The sequence below is a fragment of the Chinchilla lanigera genome, unplaced genomic scaffold, assembly GCF_000276665.1.
Source record: "Chinchilla lanigera isolate Chin_1 unplaced genomic scaffold, ChiLan1.0 scaffold00162, whole genome shotgun sequence".
NCBI lineage: Eukaryota > Metazoa > Chordata > Mammalia > Rodentia > Chinchillidae > Chinchilla > Chinchilla lanigera.
Genome location: NW_004955563.1, coordinates 1967485 through 1987034, shown reverse-complemented (window position 1 = coordinate 1987034; position 19550 = coordinate 1967485). Strand labels below are relative to the sequence as shown.

At 50.2% G+C, this 19550-nt stretch overlaps 1 protein-coding gene across 1 annotated transcript in view; it reads right to left on the bottom strand.

The window, feature by feature from the left end:
* Insr (insulin receptor) overlaps positions 1-19550 on the bottom strand; it is a gene marked incomplete at its 5' end in the record, with an annotated part of 144446 nt that overhangs the window by 24811 nt on the left and 100085 nt on the right. Inside the window, 8 exon segments of the mRNA XM_013509165.1 lie at positions 259-398; positions 2932-3206; positions 8355-8390; positions 10475-10676; positions 14108-14275; positions 15554-15804; positions 17030-17156; positions 17895-18109. Coding sequence (XP_013364619.1) covers positions 259-398; positions 2932-3206; positions 8355-8390; positions 10475-10676; positions 14108-14275; positions 15554-15804; positions 17030-17156; positions 17895-18109 — 1414 coding nt within the window.

Sequence of the window (19550 nt, the reverse complement as noted above, 5' to 3'; positions counted from 1 at the left end):
CTGGTGAAAAGAGACACAAACAGGCAGCCATCACCCAACTTGGAGGACGCCGATAAAAAGCAATGTGAAGAATTTAGCAAAGAAAAGTTTGTGCGTCGGGGTTTCTGGTCCAACACCCCAAAAGCCACTTACCACGGCTTTGAGTCCCAATGACACTGCATCCAAGGAGGGAAGTTCTGGGTTTTAAGAAGGGTTTTAAGCAGAAGAAGGTCATAAGGACAACTTCAAAGGCTCACGACCGAGAATGGAGATCCTTACCTCTTCCCCGTACCGCCGATAACTCACTTCGTACAGCACGATCAGGCCGTTGGGTTCCTTTGGCTCCTGCCACATTAAGTGAACGACGTTGTTGTCAAAGATCTCGTGGGTCACGGGGCCAATGATGTCATCCGCCTTGGCTGTAAGAGGCAGCAATTAGGGTCTGGGATGGACTCAGGCATCCAATCCCACTTCCGCACCTAACACCCGAGTGACCTTGAGCTGTTATGTAATTTTCCACATCCTATTTTCTTCAGGGGCAGTGGACAGATAACAGGATGCTCGGGAAGAAACACTGAGGAATTTTCTTCACATACCTCTATGTCGGTGCCATTTCAGACTCACAGATACACATTGCAAAAAATAGCCTAGAGAGTCCCCACAGACCCTGCTCTGTCTTCCACCAAGGATAACACCCCAGCTAAGTTGGGTACAGTCATCTCTGGGTAATCATGGGTAAGGCTCTAGCACCCCCTCAGATACCAAGATCTCCAGATGCACGAGTCTCTCATATCAAATGATGTTGTGTCAAGTAAAACCTGTGCATGTCCTCCCACAGAACTCAAAGGACCTCTGCTGATTTACGTTACACCTGTAATTAATTCCACCTTAGTGAAGGCTTATTTTTACTATGTTGGAGAAAAGCACACACAAAAATAGGGTGGATGGAAATTTTCAGACCTGTTCACCATCTTGGCATTCCATGTTAAAATCAGGAGATCAACTACAGAATTCCCCATATGCACAAAAATCTGTGCATTGAATGACAGGTAAATTAAAATTCAATACAACTGAATGTGGAAAAGCCACAGAAATTAGTTTCCCGATATGTATGGATAGCATCACGCAGATGTAGCAAATACTGCAATGAAGGTAAACAAGGTAGGGTGCAAACACGAACTAAAACATAATAACAATAATAATGAAAATGGATCTAGAGACAGAGGAGAGCTGGGAGGGGAGGGAAGGGCTAAGCACAATCAAGATGTGTTAAGTACGGGTACCCACTCCCTAAAACGAATGAAAAATCAAAAAAAAAAAAAAAGAAAGAAAGAAAGAAAACCAGAGTGATTAAAAGTATGGAACCAAGGGATAAAAATGATGGACAGATCTTTGAGGGCAAGAAAAAAATGAGTACTGAAAAAAATATAGAATAAATATACATTCCCAGAACATATACCCATATTTGTTAAAAAGAACACCCAGTTAGACTAGCTCAATGGACCCATCTCTGTAAGATCCGCGGAACAAAATCAGATCTCCATATAACTGTGAATCCACCGAGCAAGAATTCCAATCCAACAGCTCAACTTAAAGGAAGTAAGTGGATGAGTATAAAGCTGTTCCTCTAAATATCATTTTCTAAACGAGACACTAGATACCTGTCACTGATAGTCCCTTGAGAAAAGACTTCTACACGAAACAGGATGGCACGGCTACAAGTGAAATAATATTGTGCCCAATTCGTACGGTGCATTTTCATGCGCACCCTCCCCAAGAAAGAACAAGTTTAAAACGTGTAAGATGATCCTCAGCCTTGAGGAGGAAGGAAATTCTGCAAGATTTGGGCGCATCTTGAAGGCACAATGGCCAGAGAGGCCAGCCGGACGCGAAGGGCGCCCATTGCGGTGGCCACTCCCGGGGCCCCGAGCGGCCAGCACACAGAGCAGGAAGCAGGGAAGAGCCGGGGCTGGGGAGGCCGGGGCTGGGGAGGCCGGGGCTGGGGAGGCCGGGACCAAGCCCTCCGTGGCCACAGAGGGCAGCAGGAGCGGAGGAGGCTCCGCCGGTGGGTCACAGGGCGGTGCACCCATCGCGAATGTGGTTAGCTCCACTAACTGCACACTGCCACGTGGTTAAGAGGTAACTTTCACGTTATGTGTTTTTACCACAATTTTTAAAAACTGAAAAAAAAAAAAAAATGCACAAAATTCTTTGTACGGTGCCAGCCTTTTGAGTGGTTCCAGTTCTGAGGGAATACACAAAAGCCGGTCGGAGGGCAGCGCGTGGCTGGGAGTTGACCAGCTTTCGCCTTTCTTTCGGATTTCTGACTCTGTGTGTCAGCCGGGCCCGGCCGAGGTGCCCAGTCGCTGAGTCAAAGTTCACTCTGAATGTTTCTGTGCTGCTGCCCTCTCGCCGGCTGAGACTCACATTTAAGGTGGGGGATTCGGTAAAGCTGAGGTCCACCCATACACAGTGCGGGTGGGCTCTGTCCAGTCAGGTGGGAATAAGTTCAAGCCTGCCCCCGCTCTCCTTCCCCCATTCTTTTTATTCTGTCTCCGTTCTCCTTGTTTCCCCGCTCTCCACCCATCTTTCTCTTCTCTCTTCCCCCTCCTCTCCCTCGTTCTCTGAGGAATCACACTCACAGCAGCAGACACACACCCACTGTTAACTTCCTCCCTCCACAGCACCCTAATACACTATAGATACATATTTCTTAATTTTGCTGATTTTCCCCATTGCTTGTATGTTTTTCTCTAAACTTTACATAAGATCTATGTAGGAGTCTTATCATTGAAAACAAAAATCCAACACGCTGAACGTGATGGCACGTTCCCACTACTCAGGAGGCTGAGGCAGGAGGATTGCTAGAGACCCTGAAGCCCACAACTGGGCTTGCGCTTGGTCGGGTGGTTCCCCCACCCCCTGGGTGCCAACCCCCGGCACTGGCAGCACCTTCGGGCATGGTCCGGGCGCTGACGTAGGCGGCCACGCTGCACCTCTCCTCTGGAGCGTCCTGGTTACAGGCCTGCAGCTCGATGCGATAGCCAGTGAAGTGCCGCAGGCCGGAGATGACCAGGGACTCCTTGTTCATGACCTTCTCGAAGGGCCTGGGCTCCTCCAGGCGGACGGGCACGGTGGGGGAGGAGCGGTGGGGGAAGCCTGGTACAGTGGGCACTACCGCGGTCACGTTTGCCACCTCACCCAGGGACCTGCGTTTCCGAGAGGGCCTGCAACGACAAGAGGACCCGCGTGGTGACGCCTTCGCCATCCCAAAGCGAAAGGCAGGGCGGAGGTTTAAGGAAAGGATGTGCACAGAGGTGCGTGGATTAAAGCGCAGATCGCCCAAGAGCCCTGGGGCAGCTCCCACGCCCTCGGCGGTGCCCAAGACCAAGGCAGACCCACCCCGCCGGGGCTGGGGGCTCCAGCGTCACCAACAACCACACACCAGTACTCCCCTCCACATGCTTGATTTCGGATTTTCAATTTGCACAGAAGTAGGCCAGAGTCAGTGTTAAAAAACAAGAGGCCAAAAGCACGGAGAAGTCTAGCTTTTCAGGAAAGTCTGCCAAGTGGTATTCACCCACCACCCAAGCCAGGGGCGGGCATCGTGAACCAGAGCAGGGGAAAAGCACGTTCCTCCTTAGGACCTGGGGCACTCCAGAATTTGAGGGATGGAGTCCAGCTCCTGGTAAACAGATCTCATCACCAGGGCAAGTACAGGCAATTCCCAGCAACCCACTCTCCCCACCCCTTAAAGAGAGATGTTACAAAATAAAGACTGACAGCCCACACGGTTAAAAATACAAAAAAAAGTATAAGGAAGAGAATTAAAATTCCTCGTAATTCCACTGACCACTGCTGACTTTGGGTAATTATTTTTTTCTGGAAATATGGTGTGTAGGTACGATAAGGATCAAGCCATTTGCATGACCCATTTCCCCATTAATGGGAAGCATTCATTAACACTTCCTTTTTTTTAATGGTAGTGGGGATAGAACCCAGGGCTTCTGCACTAAGCTACACCCCCGGCCCTTTTTATTTTTCAAGACAGGGTCTCACTGAGTCACTAAGCTGTCCAAGCTGGGCTCGTATTTGTTTTGTTTTGTTTTGCTGTTTTTGAGACAGGGTCTCCCTATGCAGTTCAGGCTGGTCTTGAGCTCACTTTGTAGCCCAGGCTGGTCCTCCTGCCTCAGCCTCCCGAGTGCTGGGATTACAGACATGCACCACCACGCCCAGCCTAGGCTCACATTTGTGATCCTCCTGCCTCAGCCTCCTGGAGTGCTAGGATTACAGGTGTGTCCTCCAATCCCTGTCCTTCCTTTATTTTTTTCCCACAAACACGTAGTGCCTTCTTTATTGCTAGTCCTCCACTATTTATTCCCAGCCAGTTAAATCTAAAGTCATTTAGACGTGTGGATCTAAAGTCATATCCATAGTATAAAGATATTAAGAATAGGTATCTGTTACACTGTACAATTTACCCCGTTTGCAGTTTGCAGGTGAACTTCCTTTAACTGAGTCAAAATACAGTCCTTTGCATTTGTAAAATTCACCCATCAGTAAAAACCTTTACCGTTTCCTTTTGCAGGTAATTCTAGATGGTGTTATCACCTGTTGTGCTAAGGTTTTATGAAAGGGACGTTTCTCCCGGTCTTATAGTCTCACTGCTGCTGGTCCTGCTGACTCCGGGTTTATTTTTCGTGTGTCTACTTCCCACAAGTACTCGTCATTCTAAAGGTTTTGTGGTCCATCTCCTCAGAACAGAGTGGAAGGGAGGTGCTGCCGTAACCGTTCAGTTCTGCCAATGTTGCTCAAACACAGCTCTAGATAACACGCAAGAGGTGGGTGTGGTTGCAATCCAATAAAAGTTCATTTAGAAAAACAGGCAGCCTGCGACCCATGGGCCACAGGTTACACACCCTTCCACCGGACGATCTGCAAACATCAGATTTTATTTCTTGTGTTTGTTTTGTTTTGCCGTGCTGGGGATGAAATCCAGGACTCCATGCGTGCTAAGCAAGCGCTCCACCGTGCTGCGTCCCTAGCCTCTCGTGCCCCGTTCCTTGCAATTCTGCTTTGCTGTCTGATTGTATTGGCCGGATTTCCAGGACATGTTAATTAGGAATGATGATATTAGACTTCCCTGTTTCGCTTCCAACTCTAACAAAGATCGTTTTAAGAATGATGTTTTTGTGGCTGTCAGATAAAATTTATCCTGTTTAAGAAGTATTCTATTCCTAGTTTTATAAGAGGACATATTGAATAACATATGATTTGGGATAAACTACATTATATTATCACATTTTCCTATCTTAAACTCTCCCTGCATTTCTGAGATAAACCACACTGCTATTTTCCTGTTTTAGTTGGGACATGCCAATCTAAAGACACAGATCAGCATGGCCTACGGCCTTCTGTTAGTGTAGGATCTTTACCTCATTCTACTACTAGAAATGTTATTTTAGTTTTATAAAGTGAACTGGGCTGGTTTTGATGGATTTCCATGCTCTGAAGAGTCTTCTGTAATAGAGGCAATAGTTGCTCATACAGAGTTTGAAAGAATTCACCTATAAAACTCTCTAGACCTGAGGCCTTTTTAAGGAAAGGAGTTGACACACATCTTAATTTTTTCCAAGTTATTCAACTTAATTCTACTGTGCCTTCTCAAATCAGACATGCTAAAATTTCCTACCCCATTGAAAGTTTCAAAACATTACAATGTTCTTCAGATCCTACTTTTATATCACCTTCTTCGGTTTTGTATTTTTCCCCTTTGATATATTTGCCATTGGCTTAGTTAATATTGATTTTTTTCTCTAATATGTTTGCATTTTGTGTTTTATTGAATTATTCTTTTTGGAGGGCGGTGCTGGTAGTGGATCCCAGAGCTCTGTGCATTCTAAGCAAGCATTTTACCACTGAGCTGGGCTCATAGCCTTATTTTTATATTTTTAAACTGTCATAAATTTATTTTCTTTACAAATCTATTAATGCCTAGTAATCTGCATTAAAGCTACGCTCTGACAATATTCAACAAGTTAAGGTATATGATACATTTTCACTACCTTCCAAAAGACCTCAGCAGAAGTTTCAATTTCTGTTTTGACTCAATAGACACTGAAGTGGTTAACTTCATTGTCTGTTCAAACTTTTGAATTTAACTTTGAGCTTTTATTGCTTCATAATCAGAAAATGTGTGGTCAGAAAACTAACCCTCCAAAGGAGGATTTGACTCAGTAAGATTTTCTTTGTGGCATATTTACATTAAAAAAAAAAAAAAAAAAAAAAAGCACTCTCAGATTAAGGAAAAAAAATGACTCTCTTTGTTAAGACTGAGCTATGAGCTATATGCTTTTTAGCAGGATTCTAAACACTTCAGTACAGACATAAATGAGCCTGGCAAAAATAATCACTACGCAAGCAGCTCACCAAGAGCTGCAGAGAAATTTGTATCTGAACACTTGGATACATAAAATGACCTCACCAAACAGGCTACCCTGGCACACTCCTCATTTTATTGTCCTTTGCTTTCCTGCATTTTCTACTAATTGAGCATCTGTAGCATTCCTGCTTTGAGCACATTTTGGCATCACTTTCTAGAAGTTCAGATGACCATGAGTGTTGTTTAGCAATAAAGATTTTTTTAAATTAAGCTACTATATAGCTAAAGCACTTATTCAAGACATAATCCTACTGCACGCCTGGTGGAGCATAGGGTCACCATAACTTTTATGTGCGCTGGGAAACCAAGACGGAACTTGCGGTATCTCCCAGGTATGTCTGTATGTCTAAAGGGTTACACACGCAAAAGACTACCGTGTGCTACTAAAAGACCCCATGGCTAGCTGAGCTCTCCACCCCCTACATAGACAGCATCTGATTCGCCAACATCTCACATAGACAGTGGTCCCAACCAGCTGTGCTACTGCCCCCACCCCCAGGGGACATCTGACAACATCTGGAGATATTTCTGGCTGTCACTACTGGGGGGGGGGTGCAGTCCTAGTATGGAGTGGAGGCCAGGGGTGCTGCTCAATATCCTAAAGTACCTCAGAGAATGACCTAGCCCCAAATATCAATATGGATGACGTGGAGACATCCTGTTTGAGACCAAGGCCTCAAAATTCTGGGCCTTTCTTGGACCACAGATTATATCACATATAGCCGCTAGAGGGCAGACCAAGCCACACAACTGCCTGAAATCAATCAAAAATTCTGTGCCAAAAGAAAATCCTTCTCCCTGGCCCCAACCTGTCTTTCCAGTCTTGCTTCTTAATTCCCACCGAGATTTCCTGATATTTGCGTTTCTCTAACGGCCAGTGATGCTGAGCATTTTGTCATACAGTTATTGGCCGTTTGTACTTCCAAGAAGAGTTTATTCACTTCAGTTGCCCATGTTTTGATTGGGTCTTTTATTTGGGGGTCTTAAAGTTGTTTTGAGTTCTTTGGTATATCCTAGGTATCAGTCCTCTCTCCAAGGGGGAACTGGTAAGGTGTTTTTCCCCCATTCGTAGGTTGTCTCTTCACTCTGTTGGTTCTTTCCTTTGCTCTGCAGAAGCTTTTCAACGTGACACGACCCTATTTGTTGACTCTCGGTGCTATTTCTCCCGCCACTGCGGTTATGTTCAGAAAGTCCTTGCCTACACCCGTGCCATCAGGAGTGGTGCCTGTCTTATCCTCCAGTGCATTGAGTGTCGCTCTTTCCACATGTAGCTCTCTGCTCCATTCTGAGTTCAGTCCCATCTCCCGGCCTTCCCCGACCCTCTGAGCTGGGTCTCTCTAGAACCCAACCTCCTTCTTGAGGGTAAAGTGGGAAGGGAAATACCCCACGTGTGCCCCGTGGCCTGCAGGGACGTGGGGACCCTTCGCTCCTGCTGCCCCTTCCGGGTCTCGGCACACTGGCTGGACCCCAAGAGAAACGCTCGTTAGGGAGGGTGAGACTGACTTCATAAAGATGTCCTGCTCCTGCACCCGTCTCCTCAAATCCAGGAGGGGCCGCTGGGCCAGCACACCGCCCGCACTTCCGCACACGGACACGGCAGCTGTAGGTAATGTGCAGGGAGTAAATGCACAGGGAGTCGGGGGCCCGAAGGCAGGGCGCAGAGAGCGCTCCTGAGAGTCTGTATTTTAGGAAGAGTGTGTTAGTTCAATCTCCCCCCACACTCACGCCCAGATTCCATTTCCAAGGGAAGAAGTTTAATTGGTGAATCTGTGAAGCATCTGATCACAGCGCGGCGGCAGCCCGTTGCCACATGCAAAAGCCACAGAAAACCCTGAGATCTCCGAGGCCCCCGCATGCCCCCCACACCACCCCGCCCGCCAGCCCTGCATCGAACAGCCAAGGGGCCACGCAGGCACCTCCGTCCGGGTCGTACCTAGCGTCCTGGGCACCACTGACTGCCGAGGGCTTTCTGTGAAAACAAAATCGACCACTTTGAGGACAGGCAGCATTCTCCAGGGGACCGGCTAGGAGCTCACACTCCAGCTCCGGTTTGGCCACGGTGTGAATGTGTCCTCGGGGTTCCTGAGCCGGAGGGTTGGTCCTTAACGTGCCTCCTAAGAGGGGTGGGGCTTGCGAGGCAGGGCCCCGTGGGCGGTCACTACTGCCACCAACCTGGTCTCCTGGAGCTTCCTGTGACCTCTCTCACACTCATCCTTCTGTGGTACCATCAGCTGTGATGCAGTGTAACCCAGGGGGTCCAGATGAACGGGGCTGCCTGACCTTGGACTTTCAGCTTCCATAACCGTGAGCTAAAGTAACCTCTTTTCTCCATAAAGTACGAGCTTCAGGTATTTCATTATAGTAACGTAAAATGTGCCAGTGTGTGTGCCCTGCCCTTGACACTGGCTGGCTTCTTGTCAATTCCGTAAGACAGAGGCAGGGAAGTAAGAGAAAAGACCCCAGACTCACCCCGCTGGGCTGCCCCTGGGATATCAAACCTGACACGACTGCCCATTGGACGGGCCACACGCAGCAGCCTTCTGGTTTTAATGGGTAACACAGTAAGTGCTTGGTGCCTGGGCTGTGGACTCAGTGTTCTTTCGGACTCGGAGTCATAAGAGGAAAATGCAAGAAAGGAAAAAGATTTTTAAAGAACGAAACATTAACCCACTGATGATTCTGGGAATCATCTACTCGGATGAGCAGTGCTGGTGAATCTCAACACACACTGTAGGACCGGGCGGGGTTGTGCTACCGGCACCCAGTGTTGCAGACCAGAGATGCTGCTGAGCACCCTAAGACACAAGGACACCCCAGCACCAAGCACATTCTGGATCCAAGTGTCAGCAATGTCGAGGTCAAGAATCCCTCTGTACCCCATTGAGTCTCCGAGCCCTAAAATGTAGGAATGATTACCATCAGGGGTTACATACTCAGGGGTTCCACACCTATGGATTCAACCAACTACAGGTCAAAAATATTGGAGGAAAAATGTCACATCCGTGTTGCAGACACAGACTTTCCCTGGTCATTCTCCCCTATGTCATTCTCCCCTATGTGGTGTGGTAGACCAGCTATTCACATGTGACTTAGGTTATACTGGGTATTGTAAGTCGAGAGGTGAGCTGATCTATGGGAAGACTGTAGAGTCTGCACAAATACTACACCATCTGTGTCAGGACTTCAGCACACTCCTATTTTGATACCCTGGAGCGTCTTGGAAGCCATTCGCCGTATACACTGAGGGATGCCTGTTACAATGTCCATTTTACAGATAAGGAAACTGAGGCACAGAGAAGCAAAAATAACCTGCTCAAGGCAGGGTATAGAAATGCAGGGGACCCACGCAGTGAGCTTCCAAAATTCCTGCTACCAAGAGTTCTGACATTCAGCCTGTCCAACAGGAAGGCAGAGAAACGTGCCTGGGGTAAAAGGATCCACCTACCCTGCATCTGCAAACATGTTTACATCTGTTTACACTTTCAGCCCAAATCGGGCAGAAAATTAGAAAAGAGAAACTATGACACAGGTATGCGTCACTGCGAGGTCTGTGAGTGGGGCGTACCTGGCCCACGGTCTTCAGTCGCCTATGGAAACTCAACCTGTTTAAACAGGAGTCGTCTCTGGGTTTTGATAATGCGGTGGAAGGTACTAGAAGGGTGAGAAGAAGCTTGCACGGGGAGAGAGAGACAGGGACAGAGAGCTGTGGTTGAAACCTAGAGACTTAGAGATAAGTCAAGCTGAGGCGGAGGCGGCATTTCTCAGACTCTGTCCAAGAATCTACCCGGCGGAGTCTGTCTCTGAGCCGACTCAGATGGACAACGCGAGAAGCGAGGTAAAGAGCTGGAAGGTCGGCGTCTGTAAACATTCCCCTCCTGGGCAATGACTTCCGCTCGCTGGAAAAGCTCCCTCGCTGGAAAAGCTCCCGGGAGAGTTGCAAGACCCCTTGCTCCGCCCGGGCAGGGCTCGGCCCAGGGTCCCGCCCCCATCGCCTGCTCCCTCAGTACCGACCGGACACCACGCCGAGGGGCTCCCCCCACGCAGAGTCCTGACCTGGGCACGAAGACCACGTTGTGCAGGTAGTCCTCGAAGGTCTTCCTGAAAGACGACTCCTCCAGCTCCTTCAGGATCTGAGAGTCCGTCTTGGGGCAGGAGCAACACTCGCCCGCCGCCTCCTCGTACTCGCTCTGGTTGTGTTTCTGGGCGTCCTCGGACTCGAACGACGGCGACCACGCCCGGGAGGGCAGCTTGAGCCCTGAGGAAGGCGGAGCAAGGGCTCAAGTCTCCCCGCAAAGCACGGGGCTGGGCGCAGAGGCGGCACCGGGGGTCCAGTTCCACTCCCGGCTGAATTTCACTTTTTACCCTCTCATCCGGAAAGAATGGCTACCATGAGGAAATCAGTAACATGCGGGTGAGGCTGTGGGGAGAGAGGAACCCTTCTTCACTGTTGGTAAGAGTGTAAACCAGTGCAGTCAATATGGAAATCAGTGTGGAGAGTCCTCAAAAAACTAAATCTTGGAAGCAGCCTCTATGCCCATCCGCAGATGAACACATAAAGAGAACGTGGTGTTTACACACAATGGAGCACTACTCAGCCATAAAGAAGGATAAACCTGAGTTATCTGCAGGAAAAGGTACGCACCTTGAGACCATAACATCAAAAGAAGTCAATCAGACACACATGCTTGAATATCACATGGTTTCTCTTATACGAAAAAATATATATAAATGACAAATAGAAAAAGAGAGAGAAAAAGTATTCTAATTCAGTGTGGACAATGTATCTAAAAGTGTACTTGGACTTAGTACAATTGTCTTACATGTTTTATATGTTCTTTGGCCTGATTCTTAATCTGTATATATGATAATTAACTTTTTTGTTTTGTTTTGTTGTTTTGTTTTTGTTCTTTGACACAGGGTCTCTCTATGTAGCTCAGGCTGGCCTTGAACTCACTATGTAGACCTGGTTGGTCTCAAATTCGAGGCGATCCTCCTGCCTCAGCCTCCCAAGTGCTGGGATTACAGGCGTGGGCCACCACACCCAGCAATAATTAACTTTATAAAGTCTTATAAGACAATTAAATGAATCTGATGCTGCGAAGACAAAAGGAGGTGGAGGGACAGGGGGAAAAATGGAAATGTGTTACATACATGTACCATTCCCTACCATGAATGTAATCATTGTGTACTCATAGAGGTACTAACAAAAATCAATCAATACATTTTTTTAAACTTAACTTTTGAACCATTCCCCAGCGTACAGTTCAGCGCATTAAATGTATCTGTGATGTGGGAAATGCACCCCGCCGCCCAGCTACAGGACTCGTCCATCGCCCCACCGAACCTCAGCCCTCGTCCAAAGCCAGCCCCCTCCCGGCACCGCGGGCGCCCACCTTTCCCTTCGGTCCCCACGACTGTGACACCCGAGATCCTCCTGTTCCTGGAACCCTACGGGATATTTGCTCTTGGTTCATTTTTAATTGTATAAACTCAGAAAACCACACATAAAACCAGCTTTCCACAGGCACACGCTCCCCACCAGCGTACACTGGCGGGATAAAAGCTGTTGCTGTTCAAGAGAGAAAAGAAAACACACGCAAGCACAGCTCTGACGCTGCCGGGGCGTCTCTGCCCTCCGCGTGGCTTCTGATTCCTGACGCAGCAGAGCCCAGAGCTCCGAGCTGCGTGCGCGGCTGGGCTCGCTCTTGAGTTATATAAAGCCCCGAGGAGATAAATCACGCTGGCAGTCCCGGCTCGGCAGGGATGCGCTCACAGGCACACATATAGCGCATGATCTTAGACCTGGGCCCGTGCCCAGGAATCATCTTTCCTCCGCCCTTCTCCCAAGAAGGAGGCGGACAGCGGGACTGGCCAAGCCAGGGGCTGGAAGCACAGCACAGACCTCGGCCACCCGCTCCGGCCGCCCTCCGCCTCCTCCTCCCAGGTCCGGGCTGAGGGTGCCGCTGCTGCAAACACCTCCAGACCGTACCCAGACCAGTACGGGAGAAAAAAAGATAGCAAGAGGAAATAGGGAGATGGATCTTTTGCAAAAAAAAAAAAAAAAAAAAAAAAAAGGACTCCGAGAGACGGCACAAGGGGCAGGGATGGAAAAAAAATTCAGGGGAGCTCCCACAAGGACGCCATCCCCGCGCTGCCGCAGTAGACTACTAAAAATTAAAAAAAAAGAAACCCTCAGCTTCTCTAGTTTGCCGGTGTTTTTCCCTTAGCTCTTTTTTAAAAATCCCTCCGTGCAGGCAGCGCACCGTGTCTGCGGGCCTCGTGTGGAGCGCATGCGTGACACACCTTCCTTCCTTTCGGTCCCGGCCCCGCCCCGTCTCTCGGCCCCGCCCCCTTTGGGCAAGCGCTGCCTCCCCGCTTCTGTCATCCACTTTTTATTTTGCTTTGTTTATACTCTCATAGAAGAGAAAACAGTGGTTTGAAGCTTCCAACATTTTTTTTCCATTTTGCTTCAGTTGGATGGAGGCTCTTGAAGTAAAGACGAAGAAAGAACCGAAAATATTATCATTAACACAGATTTTTAACTGAAAGCATAACCGCAGGTAGAAGGCATGATCACTGTCTCGCACTTAAAAGTACAGGGTCTTAGTCAGGTGTGCTGGCACCCACCTGTCATCCCAGCACTCTTGGAGGCTGAGGCAGGAGGATCACAACTTCAAGCCCAGCCTGGGCAACTTAGTCATTTAGCAAGACCCTGCCTCGAAATAAAAAACAAAGATAAAAAAAAGGGCTGGAGACGCAGGTGAGCGTGAAGGCTCTGGGTTCAATCAACAGGATTAAAAAAAAAAAAAAAATTGGATCTAAGCCAAGTGCAGTGGCACAAGTTTACAACCCCAGCTCTTCAGGAGGCTGAGGCAGGAGGACTGGAAGCTTGTGGCCACCCTGAGCAACTTACTGCGACACTGTCTTAAAATGAAATTTAAAAAAAAAAAGCCGGGGGCAGGCAGGAGTTTAGCTCAGTGGTAGAGCATTTGTTTAGCATGCATGAGGCTGTGGATTCCAACCCTAGCACTGAAAAGAACAAAACAAAACAACAACAACAATAAAACAAAACTATGGGGTCTTGGCGAGGCCAAAAGTCCTTCTTCAGTTTTGTCAATAACCTCGCACATGCATGGTTGTGTTTCTAGCGCTTATGTGGGTTCCTACACTACATCCTTTTCAGCGCAGGAGAAGCAAAGCAACGAGGAGGGCAGAAAATTCCAGAGGGAAATGGAGTCAAGCCACGAGGAATGAAGTCACACATCACTTCTTGCGGGGATACTGCGAAATTACGTACTGGGTGATTTCACCACCATGCCACAAGCACAGGCCGTATTCACAAAAGCTAGCAAGGCCGCAGTGTTCACTGTTGACCGACATGTCTGTAATGTGTCCCATGATTGTATGTGGAGCACTCAGAATGGGTGGTTGTATGCAGTATTTAAAAACATGGTAACACGCGCCTGTCATCCCAACACAATGGGAGGCTGAGGCAGGAGGATCTCAGGCTGGAGCTCAGCACTAGGTGATGACTTTTGATTCAATCCCCAGTGCTGAAAAAAAAAATCAGTGTATGTGTGTTTTTCCAAGAGACGCGTTGGCACATACACGGGGCACGTGTCATGGTGAAAGTCCCTCCCGGCGGGGCAAACCCGGGCTGATGCCATCACACTGGCCTCCACTCACCTTTGAGGCAATAATCCAGCTCATACAGCTCGCTGTCCTCCTCCTGCCTCTGCCAGTAGACCAGGTAGTGCGTGATGTTGCCGTTGGGGTCCGAGGGGGGCTTCCACTTCAGGATAATCTGGGATGAGGAGTTAGACACGGAGAGGGGGTCCAGCGGGACAGACGGGTCTGCAGAGGACAAAGGAAATGACGCCCGAGTGACCCAGGCCAGGGCTGCCGTCTGCGGGGTCACCACGCATCACAGAAAGCCAGGGAGCGGGCCGCTGCCCCGTGGGGTCCACTCGGACCACAGGGGTTGCCCTCTCTGCTCTGGAGGGGCCGCCCCGCGGGAGGGAGCGACAGCCGTCTTCCCTGGGTTGTAGTGTTCCGGGGGGAACCCAGTCACCGGACAAACGCGCTGGATGCAGCTGCTGAGCTGGCGTCACACCCACAAAATGCACCACCCGTGGGCGCCACAAAGCACCGCCTTCCAGGAGGAGGCCGGGGCGCCGCAGAGGCCTGGGGCGGGGGTCTGCCGCCACCCAACTCCGCCTGCCGCTGGAAGACGCCGGATGAGCGCGCAGCAGCCGAAGCAGCGAGGGCTGATTCCCAAGGTTTGGGGCCCGCCCTGGGGGACAGGTTTGTCCCCGTGGCCCGCGGACATTGGGGGCCGGAGAGCTCTTTGTCACCGGAAGGCCACCCTGCGCACCGCGGGGTGCGGGGTGCTGCTCCGCATCCCAGGTCCCCCACTCACTGAACACCAGGGGTCCCACCTCCCCAAAAAACGTCTGCAGACGTTGCTGAATGTCTCCTGAGGAAGCAGCGTCGTCCTACCTGAGAACTACTGCCACAGCAGGGCCGGGGCTTTGTCGATAGTGTAACTACACTGCCAGGACCAGCCCTGCGCCCCCGCAAAAGCGTAGAAAGAAAATAAGGGAAGAAAAGTGGAGATAAAGCACACAGGGGACGATGTGGAAGCGGGGAGAGTCGCAGGCAAAACTTTTCACAATAGAACAAAAAAGCGTTCAGCAGTCCACACACTGACCCTCAGGGCACCGGCCGCACCACCCTGGGCGTCTGACAGCACATGTGACACAGAGCCCTGCAGAAGCTGGGTTTTTCCTAGGCACACGCTCCTGACAAAGCTTAATCTATACATTAGGCACCATAGGAATGTTTCGCCTGTTTGTTTCGGTTTTGGCTGTTTGAGACAGGGTCTCATTATGCAGTTCAGGCTGGCCCTGAACTCGCTCTGTAGCCCAGGCTGGCCTTAAACTTGTGGGGAATTCTCCTGCCTCAGGCTCCCCAGCGCTGGAATTCAGGCATCCACCACCAGGCCTGGCATCCCTGGGTCCTTCAGAAGCCAGTCACCACACAAGCAAGTATGGCACAGCACCCCTCAGGGCCACCTAGCAAAGCCAAGACATCAGACTCATGAGCAGATTCAAATTCTCAAGCAATACGCACTGGTGGCGTTTGTCTGCACATAGATAATGTCGCTCTTGGCCCCGTATGTCCGGCGCTCGTCAGAAAAGGTGACCAAGGTCTTGACGAAGATGGCGTACTGGGTCCAGGGCTTGAGACCCCTCATCAGCCACCCAGGGTGGTTCTGCGGCTTGGGGTCGTTCGATCTCAACGGCGGGTCAACGTCCACCACAGTCCAGCTGTTGGAGCCACATGCATCCTGCCCGTCGAACTCGGTCACGTTCTGATAGGGGCTTTGGGGACAGAAGGGAGAAGCTGGTTACCAAGAGGCGCCAGCTGCCCCGAGCGCCACGGAGAAGGGGCCAGGGAAAGTTACATCCTATAGACTAGCTGCTCAACTATCCAAAACTCTTACACCCCAAGGAAAACTGATGGGAGACAGTCAGAGAGGGAGCCAGCAATGTCAGCAACTCAGTTATGTAGGAATAAGGATAGTCCCTGGCTCGCCACAGCTCCACTCAGTATTTCAATGACAGGCACTCGGTAGGAGCCAGAAATCAAGTTCTAATTCTCATCTTCTCTGGGATAGCAGTGCGCGCTGTGGACCCTCTCGCGGTGCTGAGCAGTGGCAGCGGAGGAATGTACAGAATATGTGAAGCTCAGCAAGCGTGTGCAGAGGGCTGGCTCTAGGCAGTGCCTTTGTGACCAAGGGGAACACCTCGAATGGGGGAAACCACCTCAAGCGTTATTGAGAACGTGTATGCTCTCAGCCCAGCCCATGACACATGCAGAGGGGTGAAACTTTTATTAATATTACCACTATGAGGACCTCACTTAAAAGTCCAGCTGGCTGTGGTGTGTGTGTGTGTACACCTGTAATCCCAGCAGCTCAGGAGGCTGAGGCAGGAGCATCGCAAGTTCGAGCGCAGCCTACCTCGAAATTTAAAAATTTTTCAAAGGGGTAGCAATGTAATGCAGGGGGAAGATCCTGAGTTCAATCTCCAGTCCAGGGGAAAAGAAAAATTCCAGCACAAGGCAGGCATGGTAGGGCACAACTGTGAACCCAGTACTGAGGAAGCTGAGGCAGAAGGATCGCCAGGAATTCAAAGTCAGCCTAGGTTACGTGCTGAGTTCAAGGACAGCCCTAGAGGACACAGGGAGGCCCTGGCCTCGTCTCGGAGGATGTAAACATTCTGGGCTTGGAGGGAGAGAGCTGCACAGCCTGCGAACTCCTTCACACCTCTGCGAGGGTGTACTGAAGAGGGGCTACGTTGGCCAGGCACGAGCTAAACTACACAACTCACAACTTAGAACAGTAACTAATTCAATTAAACAAATAAGTAAATTTTAGAATTAAATTTAAAACGACCTCCAAAGGGAAAACTAAGCGCTTGGATTTCGTTTAGCCAAAGGGATGATTGTTGACGTTGTACACTGTCAGCTGGCGAGGGGTGAGGGGCGCCCAGAGGGGACCTGAGCGCCCACCCCACTCCCCCGGCACTTTGCCCCCCTACTTACGCCTCCTTGTAGAACAGCATGAATCCCAGGAGGTCCCTGAAATCGGGAGGCCAGTAGGGCTCCCACTTCAGCATGATCTTGTCAGAAGACGTCCGAATGAGAGAAAATTTAAGTAATTCATTTTCACCTAGAAAGTTAAAAAAAAAAAAAAATCAAGCTCCCACAGTATTGGACAGTGCGTTTCCCTGGGAACCTACTTATCCCACCTTTCCTGGAGGGGCTGTTCAGAGGGAGAGGGGACCCACCGGTCCCTAAGTGGTTCCATCTCTGTGTGACAGACAGACAGATGGAAAGACAGACAGAGAGACAGACAGAAAGACAGAGAGAGAGACACCTGGCCCGTCATCACAGAGAAGGGATTCTCAGGATAACATCTGTCCGGATACAGTGTGCTCTAGCGAGCCCGGCACAGCAGGTGTAACTTGCAAGCACCAAAAGACGTTAGTCACACTGGATGGTCAGACCTTGGACAACATAGCCGCCACCCAGGGGCTGGGGATTTAGCTCAGCGGCAAAGCGCCTGCCTGGCAAGCGCAAGGTCGTGAGTTCGGTTCCCGGTACCGGAGAAAAACCAAAAAAAAAAAAAACATAGCCGCCACCCAGGTGCAAGCCCTCGCCTCAGCTCCTCCCCAGGCTCGCTCCACCCTCCGCCTTGCGGAGCTAGTGCCCCACGAGGGCGACTGTCCCCTCAGCCTCTACCCAGCCCGGGCTGAGCAGGACTCAGACCTCCCTGCACAGCGCAAGACTCCGCTACAGACAGCAGGAAACCCAGGGGAAGGCACTGTCCCTCCCACAGACAGCGACAACCCTGGAGGCCAGCGTGGGCCGAGCCGGGGCAGCCAGGTTACCAGGGAGCACTACCTACAGGATGCCTGGTCCCCGTTGGTCTTCAGGGCGATGTCGTTCCTCTCCTGGCGCCCCTTGGTTCCCGAGACCTCTTCCATCCTGTGAATCTCCGACAGGCACAGTTTGGGGTTGTAGTGGAAGAAGAGCTTTCCCCGAGTGATGGTGAGGTTGTGCTTGCTCCAGTCCCACAGCTGCCTCAGGTTCTGGTTGTCCAAGGCGTAGAAAGAGTAGTTCCTGTGGAAACCCACGCAGCCCTGTCACACGCGGCTCTTCGGGCTCTGCCAGACCGAGACGGCAGAGGCCGCGCCCAGAGCTGACCTTGCCCTGCGCCAGCTACAACCCCAGGCCCCGCCATGTGCTGGGCGCGAACTCAGTGAAACACGCTGAGGGGCGAGCGGGCAGGCTGAGCAGGTCTGCAGGCCCAGGAAGGGTTCGCGTTCAGTCTTGGGGGCGGTAGGGGACACGGACGGACCGAACATGGGTTCTGCAGGGAGGACAGATTCACGACACAAGGGAAGAGACCCCGCCCCAGGGGAGGAACCGAGGAGCCTGCTTTGGCCAGCGGGTGCCAGAAAACAGCAGGGAAGCTGGGGTGGGCCGGTCTCTGTACTGCATACCCCAGCAAGACAAAGAACACACACTCTTCCTCAGTGGGAAGCAGGGCGAGGGGCATCCTGCAAGGGCTTATTTTTTATTCTTTTACTTTTAATTCAAACACATAACGATTACATTCATTTTGGAGCGTGGATCCATGCACACGTTTTAATTCTTTTTATTTCTCCAGCTGCCTCCATCTCTTGGCACCCTTCCCATTTGCAAAAGATCTACCACACTGTGTCTTCTTGTGTATCTTTTATTTTGTTCTTTGCTTTGTTTACATCCTGGGTTTCTTACATAAGAGGAACCTTGTGATATTTGAGCTCGTGTGTCTGATTTCTTTCACTGAACATTACAGTCTCAAAGTGTACCCGTTTTCCCACAAGTGCCTCAAGAATATCCTTCTTGACAGCAGCATACTACTCCACTGTATGTAAATAACACATTTTCTTTATCCATTCATCCGTTAATGGCCTCATTCAACATTTGGCTGTTAGGAACTGTGCCGCTATCACCATGGGTGTGCACGGATCACTGTAATATGACGGCCTTAACTCTTTTGGGGAAGATATGTAGACAGGGCATAGATGGGTCAAAGGGAATTGCTAGTTTTATTTTTGAGGAATGTCCACACGGATGTCCACAGTGGCTGCACCAGGCTACACTCCCACCAGCAGTGCAGAAGGGTTCCCTTTGCCCTCAGCCTCACTGACATTCGTTATAATTTGAGTTCTTCATGATGGCGTCAGTCTTTCTGCCGAGGAAGGGCTTGTTTTACACCACCTCACCGACTCCATTAGATCTGTGACCTACGACGACCCAGTCAGCCAGCGGGAGATAAACGGGAAAGGCAAGGGTTGAGACCCACCCCGTCACCCGCCGAAGCCCTTATCAATGTGCTGCTGAGCACCTGAAACGGGGCCGTTCCAAGTCACCCCAGCACCCAAACCCACGATTTCAAAGAAGTAGCCAAAAATAAATAAAATAACAGAGCTCCTGGATAACCTTTTAACAATGAATTCCATGTTGAAATAACATTCTGGACATCAGGGGCCAGGTAAGCTTGATGAATACATTG